General features: G+C 45.3%; 1 protein-coding gene across 1 annotated transcript in view; it reads left to right on the top strand.

Annotated features, from left to right (window-relative positions):
- LOC149364429 (ATP-dependent DNA/RNA helicase DHX36-like) overlaps positions 1-8,656 on the top strand; it is a 33,469-nt gene extending 24,813 nt beyond the window's left edge. The window contains exons 19-25 of the mRNA XM_089574348.1: positions 1,591-1,677; positions 1,794-1,871; positions 3,515-3,614; positions 3,696-3,777; positions 4,806-4,929; positions 6,575-6,715; positions 8,053-8,656. Coding sequence (XP_089430474.1) covers positions 1,591-1,677; positions 1,794-1,871; positions 3,515-3,614; positions 3,696-3,777; positions 4,806-4,929; positions 6,575-6,715; positions 8,053-8,256 — 816 coding nt within the window. The 3' untranslated portion in view covers positions 8,257-8,656. The remainder of the gene's footprint in view (positions 1-1,590; positions 1,678-1,793; positions 1,872-3,514; positions 3,615-3,695; positions 3,778-4,805; positions 4,930-6,574; positions 6,716-8,052) is intronic.
- The last annotated feature ends 7,048 nt before the right edge of the window (positions 8,657-15,704 follow it).

The raw sequence follows: 15,704 nt of genomic DNA, 5'->3' as shown, positions 1-15,704 counted from the left end.
CCGGACGGGACGAGCTGAGGGGAAGATGTTTCCACACGAGGTCGCCCGCCGCCGAAGAGCGAAGCTGCGAGCGACACGTCCGCTCGCTTCCCGGTCCCAAGGAGAAGAGAGCAGATTTTCCCCCACGCGCGTGCAGCAAAACGCCATCCGTGGCGCTGGTGTCGCTGCAACGCGAGCGCCCTCCCCTGTTAGTTAAACACAACTGAGAAGAGTGCGCTGCGGGGCACAGCTGGGGTACATTGCGGGAAAGCGAACCACGGAGGTGCGAGTGCGTCCCCACAAGCTTGAGCAAATTGAGCACTGTGCAGAAACTCTCTTGCAAGCTTCTGCAGCAGGGGAAATCAAATAACGTCTGCTTAAAAGTGGGTAACTATTAGTCATTTGTTAGCGGCATTATAGTACCGTATTTACTGTCATGTATTTTTATCGTTGAGAATTTACTTTTTTAACCTCTCGGTAAAAAAATTAGCAGACAATTACGCTCCTCGGTAGTACTATTTTTGAGCTGATGAGCCTCGCCTTGGGACGAGCTCTCGTCCGGTGTGCCTCTTCTCTCTTGTCCCGTCCTTTTTGCACAGTTATTGTTTTTTATAATGTCATACCAAATGGCCCCTCACCACACTCTTCTTGGTTTAATATAAAATTTGGACTCTTACAAAAAACTCAACTTTTTTTCCCCCTGAGTAATGAACCCTCTGCACAAATTGATGCCAACTTCTCTGGAAAAAAAGTGGGTTCATTACACGAGTAAATGTGGTAGATGCGAACATGGTGCATTGTGGGCCTTCGCAAACAAAAAGCAAGAGTCTGTGTAGTGTGCCAGAGCTTGCTTAAAACGAGCATTTGTATAAAGGTCATGAACTTTAAAGCGTGCTGTGAGGTAGAGTGGCATTGTCATTGCATTACACTGAAGTCATTACGGCACTCACATTATCCCATTAGTGTGGTGTGCAATTTTTACAGCTCTCTGGAGGTTAGCAGCATCGGTTTATTTTTCACGTGTTCAGGTCACCTTGTCATCTGTCACATGTTGTGGTGCTTCTTTCTGTTCTTCAGTCTGCGGAGTTCTCTTGACACTGACTTAATTAGCATGCTAATTGCACTGTGTCATTTCTACTTGGTGATAAGCTTTTGGCAAACTGCATAACACGGCTTGGAAAGGCTTCCTACAAGGTTGGGATGTATACTGCACTGTTTGCTACAATAGAAAATGCTACACAAACACCATAGTGGTGGCCTAGTGGTTTGAGTATGTACCTTTCATGTGAGAGGTGCGGGGTTCGATTCCCAGCGCTGTGAGGTACCCACCGGTGATGCAACAAGAATCAGCTTTCCCCTGGTCTGGAGCTTGGCTTCTTTAGGGTGAATTGCTTGGGAAATGAGTCTTTGACTCCACTTTGAGTAGACGAAAACGCCTTGTGTCATGGCGCTCTTTGGCCTCAGATGCATTTGTGCCATCAAAAATTCATCATCAGAAATTAGTACTACACTAAGTGGCTGCAGGGAACACTTCATGGGACATTCTCTCTCATTTGCATCACTGCCATTTTTACTTTCTTTGTCTTTTCCTTACCCACCTCACTTTTCCAGGGAAAAGAGAGGCTGGTAGATGAAGTGAAGAAGAAATTTGCTGGAGACACCAAGAGTGACCACATGATGCTGGCCAATGTTTTTGCGGTAAGGATATCGCTTTGCTTCAGTGACAGTCCGTACTTACCCATGCATGAGTATTGTTGTGTGTAATTGGGCTGTGAGTATGTGTATTCATTTTTCCTATCCTTTTTTCATTGCAGGAATGGGAGGATGCAGTCGCAGTACACCAGGGCAATGACTTCTGCTATGAAAACTTCCTCTCGAGGAGTACACTGAATGTAAATACATGTTGTTCGCATGTAGGCTAATGAAGGCTCTAATTTTAACCCACTTGTCACTGCGCTCGTACTCGGGGCCATCCTTCTTTTTCCATCCGGAGCTTTTAAGAGACCTGCTGTGGTACTTGGCAGCTGTAGATTCGTGCCTCGTTAATACGACCCCCATTAAGATGGTTAATTTTAATTTTAGAGAGTTTTTCTGGGATCAAACTTTGGCAGTGAGTTTACAACTCATTATCCTCTGGACAACGGTCAGGGTCCAAAGGCATGGAGCCCTTGGGGCCTATGTATTTTTGTCTTGCTAATATGGACAGCAAAGCGAATGAACTATAGAGTGCCCCAACCATGTATTACCTTCCTTGTATTTTCAGTTCATGCTGCCAGTGAAGGGGAGTGCGAAAGTGCAATTGCCTGAGTGCTAACCTTTTTGTTCCATGGATTCATGCTTTACAGTTCCAAGGTGCCTGGTTGACGCTTTTTGCGATTTGTTGTATTGCTTGAATGGCTGCAAATAAAACCCTCTGCAGCTTGAGCTTCATTGAAAACCACATTCAGAAGCTGTGAGCTGACTGAATACAGATGTGTATAATAACGTATCGTGGGACGTGAACAGCTGTAGCAGGGGACGTGTAGTCACACCATAAGACGCCATCGCACATCACATGTCTCATGGACCACTACTGCACCAAACTATTTTAAAGATCATGGAAAATGATTGTGCTCTAGTTCCAAAGGCTCTGCTTTTCCAATTCACTGCTCACCACTACGCATAAAAGCCGGCTTTAATGATAGTGTTTTTCTGAGCGTTTTATTAGTTTTCTGGGCAATTTGTTGTTAGTACAAAGCTCACTTTATGGACAGTTTTGTGTGAGAACCAAAGTGTCCATGTATTACCAAGGCATGACTGGTGTTCAGATGATGAGGCCAAGACCATTGGCTTAAATCGCGGCTGTAGCAACTCTCCTTCACTGAAAACGAGATGCAAAGGCGGCCATATTCTCAGGTTTCTGGGAATGTTAACGAACACCAGGGCCCGCTTGCATGAAGCAAATAAGACTTTTTAGTTCCCAGTGTAATCTTGTTTGGGGTCTAAACCCTCTCTTTGTTTTGAGGAAAGGTGCATAATTGGTTCACTTTGTGGGTGGACCCCCTTTGTGGGTGGACCCCTCCACTTAACTGTGAGAAAAAAAATGGACAAAAAAAAAAAGGGACTGGGGATTAGAAGCTTCAGTGTTCAGCTAGCATTTGTGTTTGTTTTTTTTTCACTCTGGGGTTAAGGTGGCCACAGACAAAGTGAGCAAATATGCCCCTTTCTTTTCCTCAAAACCAAGAGAGGGCTTAGACCGTGAATGTGATTATACTGGGAACTAGTCTTATTTGCTTCGTGCAAGCAAGCCCAGGTGTTTAAAATTGATCTGGCGCCCTTCACTATGACATCCTTCGTGAGCTGCATTGTTGTGCTGGCGAGAAAAAATCCGTCAGTCATTGATCACTTTTGGGAAATCAGGTGTGTATAGGACTGGGTGCGCAGGCTGTGAGTGGTTCAAAATTAGCTTCTTTGAGTGCATCTGCTAATTCTTTTTGTGTGTGTGTGCGTGTACATTTGAGTCGCCACAGACTGATCAGAACGAGTCTTCTTCCAGATGCTTGCTAACATGCGGCAACAGTTTGCCCAATACCTGGAGGAGCTGAACTTCACAGATACGCAGAACATCAAGGCCCAAAAGCTGAACCGCAACTCAGGTTTGATAATTGCTTCGCTTGTTTTTTTATACAGGTGGGGTGTCAGTAGAGACTGAGGATTCTGCTCTTGTGTTTGTGCAGATAACCGGAGAGTTCTGCAGGCTGTCATCTGCGCTGGCCTTTACCCAAATGTGGCCAAGGGCCACTTTACGAGAAGCACAAGGTAGCCTAACTTCTTTACCCCCTTTTTCTCCACTTTGTATTTTTCCTTTGAGAGAGAGAGACCCTTTATTGAAAAGAAGAGATTTTATCCAGCATGAAAAATTTGTTGACATGGTACTCTGCATGGGGAAGGCAATTGGGGGTAGAAAGTCTGAATGAGATAGGCGCAAAAAAAGTAAAAGAAGCGAAAACAAAACTAAAATGGCATTGAATTTGGGCTGAGGTGCAATCTGCAAGTACTGCTGCAACATATTAAATAGTGATGTGCAGTGTCCTAAAAAGGGGATGACAAAGTTCAATGCATGAGGATTGCAGTATGATGAGATTTATGTAAATATTATTGTTTGTCAAGTAGACCAGCGTCGTCTAAATAGACAAATAAAAAGTTGATTGCACATCTTTGCTACGCAAAGCAGGCTAAGGGACCTGACGCTTAGAGGCACTTGGGTGAGCAGCTAACAATACAGTGTTCATGATATGCACGCTGATCGGCATACGCTGGGCATTCAAACAGAATATGTTGTACTGTTTTTCTTGAGCTGCAGTTGTCCCATTGTAGATTGTTCACTTGTCCAGAACGAAACCGCAAACTGTTTTTTAATGCAGCGTTCAAGTGGAGACGACATTGATAGCTACTGTATTGTGACCATTGAGATTTTGGCTTGAGCTGATCTTTAAGGGTTCCTAGCAGACCCTTGCAGAAACTTTTTGTGTGTTTTAATTCTTGCCAGGTAGCCTTTGGCAGCCACTGTTGCTCCATCATCTCTACAAGTTTCTATTTCATTTCATAAGCAGGCCATGCTGTAAGGCATCAAATTGAAGTTCATGTCTTCTGGTTCAATTTAGTTTCACACCTCTCATAGTTAAGACAAAGTAGCTTTGAGCCATTTTCTGCTGATTGTACCTACTTGAAGACAGCAAGCCTCATGAGCTGTATGTGCAGTTACCCATCCTTTCACAAACTTGCACTAACCTACTCTAATTGGAATCTGCAGCTTGATTGTTTTCGTCGTTTGATCTTTTTTGCAGGCTTGTGAGGTGCTCTACAAAGACTGACAAAAGGGCAGACTTGCATCCAAAGTCTGTAAATATCTTTGGATCAAACTTTGACACCCAGTGGTTTGCTTATTACACAAAAATTCGGTCTACAAAGGTAAGAAAACCTTGATGCTACTCATGATGTGCTGCTGCTGTGTACCTTGTGTTAGCAGGTTTTTGAAAAAAAGTGTTTTGTTGTGTAATACTCCCAAAGTGTAATACCCCCAATAATGTAATATGTAATAATGTAATATGTAATGTAATATGTAATGTAATATGTAATACTCCCAAAGTGGGGTCTTTAAGGTAATAAAGTGAAGTGAAGTTAAGTGTCTTTTATCGTGTATGTACACTTTGCGGAAAGGCTCTATTTGATTTTTTTTTTTCAGTACACTAAAACCTTATTAATTTGCCTTCGTTTAATTTAGAAATTTAGACAATTCGGACTGCCAGTGTGCTCCTGGCCAACTCCCATATTAGCCTATTTCTTTAGACGCTTTAGTTTAGGGGGTGCTGGGCTTGCACCAGTTTATTCATTCATATATCTCTTCTGAAGCCTGAATTTCAAGTTTAATTGTTGCCCGCTGCTCCTTTGTGATGTGTATGCAACGGCAGGTACGACGGTGATTGAGGGCTGCTGTCACTTGACAGTAAACTAGTCCAGCCACATAGTTTCAGTTTCGCTTTTTGGAGCTTTGTGCACACTGGCAGCCATCAATCTTGCGTAAGCCAACCACTTGAGCCTGCGGCCCATTTCGGATGCTAACTGGCTCTTCGCTGATCTAGGTGGTCGAAATTTCCGGAGCCCTCCACTACGGCGTCTCTCATAGCCTTAGTCGCTTTGGGACGTTAAACCCCATAAACCAAACCAAACTTTCTTCTTAAATGACATTTCGCCATCCCACACCGATGCACATTTCCCTCACTTCCGTCTACACGATGCTTTCAGGCTCCCAGTGCGCTGAAATTGCATGCTGGTCACGTGCTGTTTGTGCCGTGGAGCCTTCTCACATCCACACCGCTAAAGCATCGCACTATGGAGGAGGCACTATAGCGCAGTTCTGCTTTGACACTCCTGGTAGTTCGCACGCAGTAAATGTTTCATTTGAGCGGACCGCAAAAAACCTTTGTTGTCTTGCAGTTCTTATCTCAAAGACAGCCTACTTTTTTAACCAGATAAATTTTCTGTGGTGTGACAAATGGTTTCTGGCAGTATTTTGGGGGTACCGTTTAAAAATTCGACATTCAGATAATTTTCAGTTTTTTTCCACCCCCTTAAAATCTGAGTCAATGACGTTTTTGCTGTGTATGAACTCTAATAAGTTCTGGTCATTCTGCAGGTTTTACTGCCCTTCACTACGGCGTCCCTCATAGCCTGAGTTGCTTTGGGACGTTAAACCCCCATAAACTAACTAAACTGTTAAGTATGTATTGATGTGTAAAAACAGTTGAACATCATCACAACAGCCCTAAATTTAGCCATATTCACAATGTAACAATTATTTCCTTTTTCAGTCATGATTCTTGTTAAAAATTTTGCATTAGTTTTGCTAGGATACTGCAATACAACATCGAGCAGAAACAGCCTCGCAGGTGCGAAGAATTCGTACAACGTTGAGGCTTTTGATGCTTATTTTCTTTTCCATGATTCAGTGCATCAGTTGGCACTGCAGGAGACTCAAAGTCAGAAAGGTAGCAAAAACCGAGAACCCCAGGTGTAATTACTGCTGCCGTTTTTTTTTTTTTCCCCTCTTCCACAGACATTCCTGCACGACGTCACCCCCATCTACCCCATTGCCTTGCTGCTGTTTGGAGGCTTTTTCAGGCATAGTGGAGACACCATCACGCTTGACAATTGGATCACCTTCCACTGTGATGACAATCTGGCAGAACTCATTCAGGTGTGTTCTAAGATTTAGGGGCATTCACTTTGCAATATGTTAGTTTGTTACATTATGCACGAGGCTGTCTTTGTAGGCAGTTGCATAACAAAGTATAACTGAGAGTCTCCCTGGAAAACATTTTTTAGGCAATGAACAGAGAGTTGATTGGTCTGCAATTTTTCAGGTCCTTGACTTTTCTTTCTTTATGGATTAAGATAGTGTTAGCATTCTTCCAAGATACCAGTACTCTGAAGGTCATGAGGCATTGCATATACGTAGTGGCCAGTTTTTCTAGCATAATTTTTCTACCATCCTTAACGGATCTGCAGTTACCTTATACTCACCAGCTGCTTTCCCTCTTTGCCTGTAAGGCTTTGCTACACTTGAAATAGCTAATTTATCTGTACTACTGCTTTTCTTTGTATCGCCCTGATTACTTCAGCTACTGCATAGATCTGTGTAGAACTTCTCGGCCATATTAACTATCTTATCTGCATTGGTAAAGACATTGCCCTGATTGCTTCTTAGTGCATACATCTGATTTTTGCCTATGCCTAGTTTCCTCCTGACCACTTTGGTAGCTCGACCAGTTCCTTTCATTCTGTTGGGTTAGATGCTTTCATGCTTGGTGTTCCTAATCAGGTCTTATCAACAGAGGTTATAATTCATTGCTTGAACACCAAGTTCATTGTCTTTAAAGTGATAGTTTGTCTTAATGATGATCTGGGATATTCTTAGGAAGCCATGACTTGCCGAAAGTAAACTCCGGAACTAATATTGTGAAATAAAAGGGCACATGGTGTTTGGATGAACATACAAATCTTGAAATCCATAGCCGTGCATGGCTTGCTTGCTATTACTTGTACGGCTGTCTTATATTTTCTTGTCTTTGAGGTGATGCCAGGCAGTATTTCTTTCTGATGTCGCCACGCCAGCTAGTCTCATTATAGTCGCTTCTATTGTAATGGTGATGTCCTAGTCCAGGTCTCATATAAGGACGTGAATGAGCAGTTCGCAAAAATAAATTTTACAGTTTCAAGCTGGCTAGCTTCAGTGCATTTGCTTTGTCAGGGGGTATTCACGACAAACATCAGAAAACAAGATAAATGACCACGACACCCCGCAGCACCCCGCAGCGACCGTAATATTTTAATCCCAGGGAAAGGCATACCTTTCTTTTGTGTTACACTAATCCAGGCCTACTTACTTCTTATTGCTACTGAATATTTTTTACGCTAAACTTGTACACCTTATGCTTTCTAATGTTAATGCTGCCATGTTTCACTATGGTATCACTTACTTGCTTTTTTTACTTTTTCTTCCGTTTTTTTTTTCTCCTTCGTTTAAATGCGCAGGATTTGAGACAAGAGTTTGACCGCATCCTCGAAAAGAAGATTGCTGCCCCTGGTCTTAAGGCAGGGACCGTATCTAAGAGCCAACAAGAATTGCTTGCCACCATCATCCAGGTCTTGACTGATGAGACCGCTTTTGTGCCTGAGCTGCCAGAAGATGCTTTCGATGATGATAATGACAGCTTTCAAGTAATGGATGAAGCTTAGGAAGACCTTTTGAACAGTCCAGCACATTGGATGACTCTGTTGAGAAGGAAAAAAAAAATTGGGCATATTGAACATGCTTTGTGCATACATTTAATGTAATCACATTTCCTCTTTTACTAATTCTTTGCTTTTCTATTTTCAGTTTTCCGTCAGTCTCATGGGCACTTTTCGCTGCAAAGTTATATAAAATTTTCCATTTCGTACTGGTTTTCAATTTTTTCTGATTTGATTACTTGCTGATTTGACACTTGTGTTCTCCTTAGACATTTTTGTGCGATTTTTGTTTGCTCAAAGTCAATACTGATATGTAGCTTCACATTTTTATTGCAATATGTATACTCTTGTTTGCATACAAACACAATTTCTATAGTCATATCAAGTGTAGAATTCTGTAATAGTATTTGTGCATCCATTTTTACATGGTTTTGTTTCTATGCACGTCACACGTTTAGAAATGTAAATACAGTGGGAGATTGCCTATATGGTTGACTTTTTTTTTAGTGTATGCCAAAAGTATTTATAAAATACTATGTACTTGTACTTCAGCAAACTATTCTGCATTTTTTTCACACAATTGTAGATGATTATGCACTTACTGTATGGTGAGGCATGCAAGTCCAATCCTTCACCAAGATTCTTGAGTTGTTTGATGACATCATTCCAGTGCTGCTTCAAACTTACCTAATTGCATGCTGCACCAATCTAAATGTGCACACAGTATGTGCATGAGATACTGTATATGACATCTGGAAGCTTCTCCTTTGATGTCGTGTCTTCCACATTTGGCTTATCTCAGCTTGTGGGTAGAAATGTGCAACATCCACGTTGAATGATTGAAATGTGCGCAACAAGATTTTGCTTATGCCGAGGATGTACAGAACTTTGATTCCTTTCTTTTCTTCTTGATGCCAGGCTAGTTGCGTCATTGGGTGAGTGAGGCAATTTTCTTTAGAGTAAATGGACGGAGGTAGCCTGAAGACAAAGGGTTTTGGCATGTGGTAGCTAGGTCAGCTACTCAGTTCTCTAGGCTTCAGCAGATATTTCGGTATGATATACAAGTGATGCAACAGCTTCTTTGACATGCAGGGTGCACAGACCTGATGTCCACATTATTGCCAGTATGCACGATTTTTATGAAGGCACAAAATGATATACCTGTTCTGTCTCATCTTGCAATGTCCAGAAAATGTTGCCAACTGTCAAACCTTTGTTCGTTCCTGAACTGTACAGCCAGTTCTGTATTATTTAGGTGCTACTGGTTTGAGATTTTAGGTTACAGCAATTTAACACGACATTTAGTAATGGCTGGTGCACAGCAGGAATGTGGTGATGTTGGCAGTTGGAAACATGTCTTGCAGCATAGAGTGGCAGGGTGACGGTCACGGGCTGCCTCGGAGAGAAGGAAGAAAGGCTACAGGAAGCGGCCTCCTGTGTAGAGCAATACCTCGGAGAAAGAGGACTCGCATGCTCGACCTAGAAATCGGAACAGCTGCGAGTCTGGAGAGGCATTCAAAACCGGACCGTCCCAACCAACGAGGACCTGAAACTCGAGGTCTATCCGGAAGGGACGCCCATACCTGAAAGGACAACAATAAGAAGCTGGGTTCAATCCAACCAGCGTAGTACTCTTTCACCCTGCTCAAAGCAACAACGCTACAAGTCGCACGCATGATCACCCGACATGGCAAAGAGGACACAGTAAAACTAGTCAGAAACTTGGTAGTTAGCCGAATCACCTGCAGCCTACCCTACCATTGCCTCAACAAAAGCGAAATACTACAAGCGGATGCCCTGATATGCACAGCGTATACCGTATTTACTCGCGTAATCCTCGCACTTTTTTTCCCTGAAAATCAACGCGAAGTTTGGGGGTGCGATAATTATGCGGGGAAAATTTTCAAGCAAATGTTTCGGAGTGTTAAATGAAAAGATGAATGGGTGCGAGATCGGGATTGTCAGGTCCGCTATTGTAAATATAACTAAAACATTACTTTCAAGCGGAACTTACCTTCGTTATGAAAGTACAAGGTGAACGTAAGCTCAAGCTGCTAAAGCACTTTATTTGCCGCGCGCAACCTCCCGTCACTCTGCTGGCGGCGCGGTTGCCATGTTCCAACGCATACTCAATAGCTTTTAGCTTAAAAGCAGCTGTGTAGCTTCCGTAGCGTCCCATGGCGAAGCGGCACAAAGAGCACGGTGCCACACGCAAACATGGCAAACGAGGCCTACGAGACACAGGAGAGCTGGAGACACCTTCGCAAAACGGCGTAGCGGTGGTGAGTGCGGTAGCGGCGGTGGCAGCGGATGATTAAAGCCCCTCGATAATTTGAAAGTAGCGACACTCTCCTCCACTCCGGCGTTTTCCTCCTCGAATATCCTCGCCCGCCGGCTGCGCGCGCTGCACACGGCACGCTTTTTTGGCCATCGCTCGCTCGCCGTCCGGGCAGTTGGCTGACACATGCGCGCGCTCTTAAGTTCGCGCTTTTTCCACGCTCTGTTATTAAATAAAAACGCGAGAAAGACATGCGACACGCGTGACTACCACGAGCCACATAAATTAGCGTCTCGTACGCGCCATGAAAGTGCCAATTACGAGCGCTTGCGGCACGAACAAAACCACTTGCTGCATACATCTCACATCCTTTTTTTTACTTTTCAATACCGTCTGTCTCAACACGGCATAGTATATGAAGCATAATATTTACAATATATTTGAACATTCCTGAATATTTTCAGCATACCAATGTTTAGTTAAATGTAGATTCACTTCGAACTAATTATCGCGTAAGTACAGTTTATGAAGTTGTTCACGAGTGGAGTTTCAGAAGTGGGATGGTTGCTGGGAACAAGCTGTGGCATTTGCTTCTATGGCCGTCCTAAAATGTTTGATTAAGGTTCAGTCTGAGTTTGGCACCGGGCAGTGCACATGCAACGGCTTAAGGCCCGTTCACACTTGCGAGTCGCAGAGGTCGCGCGACTGTTTTGGTCGAAAAGCGACAGTCGCAAACGGTCGCCCTGGTCGAAAAGCGACAGTCGCGGGCCAGTCGCTCGGTGCTCGATTTTTCAGCCTCGCGACTGCGAGTCGCAAACCTCTGAACCAATCAGCGAGCGAGCCAAGCTTCCGGCAACGACACCGCTCGCTGGCGCGCCGGGCGACGACCTGCGCTGCTCCCAGCGGGCTGCCGTAGTCGTCGCTAAGCCTAGCCGGTTTCATATCGATGTCGCATCTGAGGGCGCTTCGGATCCTGGCCAGCGCTAGTAATTAAGATGCTGCTTTCGTCACCACTTTATTGTGGACCTTGTATCATAATAATATCAAGACATGCTCGACTTCCGCGACGCCTTCAGCAGCGGAGCTAGCAGACAACAGTCGAGCCGCATAGAGCAGCAGCAGCAAAGCGGCTCTGGGAAGAAATTTGCTTTTGTCGCTGTTATCCCTTCTACCAGCAACTCGGTACTGGCCAGCGATCTTCAAAAATGATTCATTTCTTACATTCCTGTACCCAAGGGCTTGGTATGAACGCGAACAAGCAATATTGGCGCATTTTTGTGACGCCGCGGCGGCCGGCATACTGCAGGCTGGTAGGCCGGCCCTACAGAGAAGCGCGCCTCTGTCATCGTGACGCTTGTACGACCTCGGTGCACATCAAAACCGTCACGACAACCTAATCTTCGCTCGGGTAGTTGTATTACATTGCGAATAGCAGTTTAGACTATCGAGCGCGAGTACAGGAGGCGCGGCCACAGCAGACGAAACTCTCGAAAGCGCGCGAACAACGTCATTCCCGAGAGTTTTCGCTTCAAACGAGAATCTAACGAGAAAGCGACCCGCTGGTCGCGCTTGCAAGTGTGAACAACGGTGCTGTCTTGCTGCTGCTTGGTCGCAAGCGACTGCGAGTCGCACGCCCTTTGCGACTCGCAAGTGTGAATGAGCCTTTAATCGTTTTTGTAGTAGAGAATTTTCGCGGTGGCTTAAAAACGAATATGAACTTTTTTCTATTAAGCATGAAAGCCTTCATCTCCCGCTGTCGGCGACCTTGAAGTGATGTCGAGCCGAAGCCGAGAGCCAAATATCCGCGCACCGATTTTCCGTCATCCAAGGAAAGTGTCCGCACCCCAAAATTTGGCCCTCTCAACCACCGAAATTTGACATTGTCCGAATTTCATCAAAATTGGTGTCAAGCCTAATTTTAATATGACCAATTCAATGGTGAGCTCCAAAATTAGGTGGGCTAACCCCAAAATTTGTCTCTCCAGAACCCATAAATTTGACGTCGTCCATGACCAACATTGGGGTCCAACCTAATTTGACTATGGGAAACTCAGTGTTGGCTTCCAAATTTAGGTAGACCACTCCCAAAGTTTAGCACACTTGGGCATTTTCCGCCCACATTCTATTCCTTTTTAAATCCGCTTAAAGAGATGTTACGTTAGGAAAGAAAAAAACTGATAGCAACGACCGTGACAAAACCCAAGAGAAAGTTATGGGGTCGTGCCTGACTAATATAAGTCGTGAGTATAAATACAGTCACAATATGACACACAGCTTTTCAGATGCAATGTTTATTACAGATGAGTCGTGTAGTTTTACGCCAAAAATATACCTAAAGAACACGAATAAGCCAGCTGTGGACATCTGTCACCCGTTGGATGCAGTCCTCAAAACAAAACACAGAAAACAAAAACATACTTAGGGAAATGAAACAGCTCAGATGTAGGCCTATAGTTTTTGAGCGGATGATGAATTCAACAAAAGGCTACGCGACCGTGCTCAACTAAAGCAAATGATCACAAACTGTAGCAATGAATATACAAGAATGGCATGCATTGGATATTTACAATACTTGAGTACATTCAGGCAACAATGGAAAGTGCTGAAATTATTAAAAAATGAATTATTTATGTGAATGCAATATGAGGTCTTTTCCGAGAATGTGGCATTGATAATCTCACCTGGTAGAAGCGTAACGGTTCAGCAAAACAACAAATAAGCGTAGATCGTTAGACAAGTTGCATTCATAAAAAAAAAAATCTAGGTTAAATCTCGCTCGGGACATGCGCCGCATTACTGCAATGTGCACCATTACCAGAGGTTCGAAAAATTTACCGCACCGCGGATACCGCTGCACGCATACCAACACTTTTGCTTATTATAACACGTTGAGCGGAACCATGAAGTGACAACAATAACACGCATAACAACGCAAAATGATCAGTGAATTAAGTGAGGTTGTTGGCTTTGTGATGCGCATGCATGCAGTTTCAGTATACACAGTCGCTTGGAAGAAATGCACAGTTGCTCGCAGGGGTGGGCAGTCTTCGTCGGGGTAAAGTTCTTGCGGGCGATGTTGTGCAGCCGCTTTTTTCTTCTAATGCTGTCTTTCTTGCCGCTCGGAATCGCGGAAAGAACAAAGGCTTTTTCACGCCGGCTTGTGCACTGAAATGCGCAGCAACTCGGCGTAGCGCTGCACTAAAAGAGCGCGAATAACGCGAAGTGCAAGCGCGCAATGCGCTTGCATTGCGTCGTAGCAGCGGCGGCTGGCCAAAAAATGGCGCCGACGAAAAATGAAAACACAAAAAGAGCGAACTTTCCGCGCGCTTCTCCCGGAGAACGCCCGCGGAGCCAATCACCGTTGAGAAAAGCGCCGATGGGAGAGGTGAGAGAGGAGGATCGGCGAGGGTGCGCGGCGCGGCGGCATAGTTCACAGAAAGACGCTACTTTCAAATTATCGAGGGGCTTTAATGATAGCACAGTACCGCCGCCTAGTAGCAAACGCACCCAACCATGGTATTTTCGTATTTTCGCGATTCTAAGCCCCCCCCCCCCCCCCCCCCCCCCCCGAATCTAAGCACCCCCCCTATTTTCGGGAAAAAATTCCTGAAAGAAAAAAAAACTGCATGCGAATCTAAGCACCCGCTTTTTTGCGCGGAAGAGAGCGTTGCCGAGGCCGCCAAGTGCACTTGCTCTCTTTTTCGTCGAGCCTGTGCAGTCGGAGTCCCGAGGAGGCGCGGCCTGCGCGTTGTTGTGACTGAGAGAAGGATGAAAAGGAAATTGCACGGGCCTGCCTACTGGCTCGAGCCGAGCCACCACCACTGCCAAGTGCAGATAGAGGAGAGTTAAGAGATCAGAGGAAAGATAAAGAGAAAAGATAAGACGCGCGTAGCAGCAACAAATGCGGGCGAGATAAGCGGGCGAGGCCGCGCTCGCCGAAGCGAGGACAGCGGCGTCCACGGCGCTTTTTGTGTTGCTGCGTTCCGACACTACAAGACAGATGGGGGCACAGAACTGTCTGCAGCTATTTTTCTTTTGAATGTTTCCTAAATAAAATGTTTTTTCTAGCGCCCGTTTCATCGAGATTTCGCCGCGAAAAAAGGGGCCCGGGTTGGGGAGGTTAGTTTAGATTTTTCGAATCTAAGCAACCCCTCTCACTTCGGGCATCGCGATCGTGAAAAAAAGGGGGTGCTTAAAATCGAGTGAATACGGTAGTTGTAGCCGCGGTCAATAGATGGCGACCGCTACGAGAAGCAGACGGCTCGCGGCAGTAATTTTGGGGGTGCGATGATTATGCGGGGAAAAAATTTTTCCCAATTTTTGATAGCCAATGTGGGGGGTGCGAGCATTACGCGAGTGCGAGCATTATGCGAGTAAATACGGTAAGACAGCGCTCCGACTACCGTGCAACGCGTCTACTGAAAAACTCATGGCTCTGGGATTGCATAACACCTTTGAGGAGCTACGAGAGGTGCAGCTTGACTCGCAAAAACTCAGGCTGTTGCAGACGGCTGAAAGAGCGCTCCTACAGAGGCTTGGATACCGCGAGCAGATGCTAGGAATGACAAGGACGGAAACGATCACCGACGAGATTTGCAAAGTCCCCCAAGTTAGCGCCAATACCAAGGAACATGGACCCCAACCTCCACCGAGGCAGAAGAGAAGCGAGGGCCGAATTCATTGAAAAGACATATGCTCTGCAAGACACTGCCGTGTATGCAGACGTGTCTTGGAGAGGAGGAGACACCAAAATCGCAGTGGCGGCTGTGGGCGATTCGTCTCTACGCGAAAAGACTGCACAGCAGCAGAGGCCGAGGAAGTAGCTATTGCTCTAGCGGTGGCGGAGGGCTATAGAACCGGGCGGTCGCTAACAATACTCACGGACTCTCAAATAGCCTGCCAAAATCACATGAATGGCAGGATAGGCCGTCACGCGCTCCATATACCCCTCGAAGCGAGCGACAGAATTAAAAACCACGAGAAAGAAAACGGCTAGACCACACTCCAAATTGTGTGGGTACCAGGGCACACGGGGGTGGCAGGGAACCAAGAGGCCGACAGGATAGCTCTAGGATACATTACTCTCCGCTGACGCGAAAGACGCGGGTTCGATCCCGGCCGCGGAGGTCGAATTTCTTTGGAGGCGAAATTCTAGAGGCCCGTGTACTGTGCGATG

The sequence above is a fragment of the Amblyomma mixtum genome, chromosome 2, assembly GCF_055824585.1.
Source record: "Amblyomma mixtum isolate Tamu chromosome 2, ASM5582458v1, whole genome shotgun sequence".
Classification (NCBI taxonomy): Eukaryota; Metazoa; Arthropoda; class Arachnida; order Ixodida; family Ixodidae; genus Amblyomma; species Amblyomma mixtum.
This window is presented reverse-complemented; position numbering and strand designations above follow the sequence as displayed.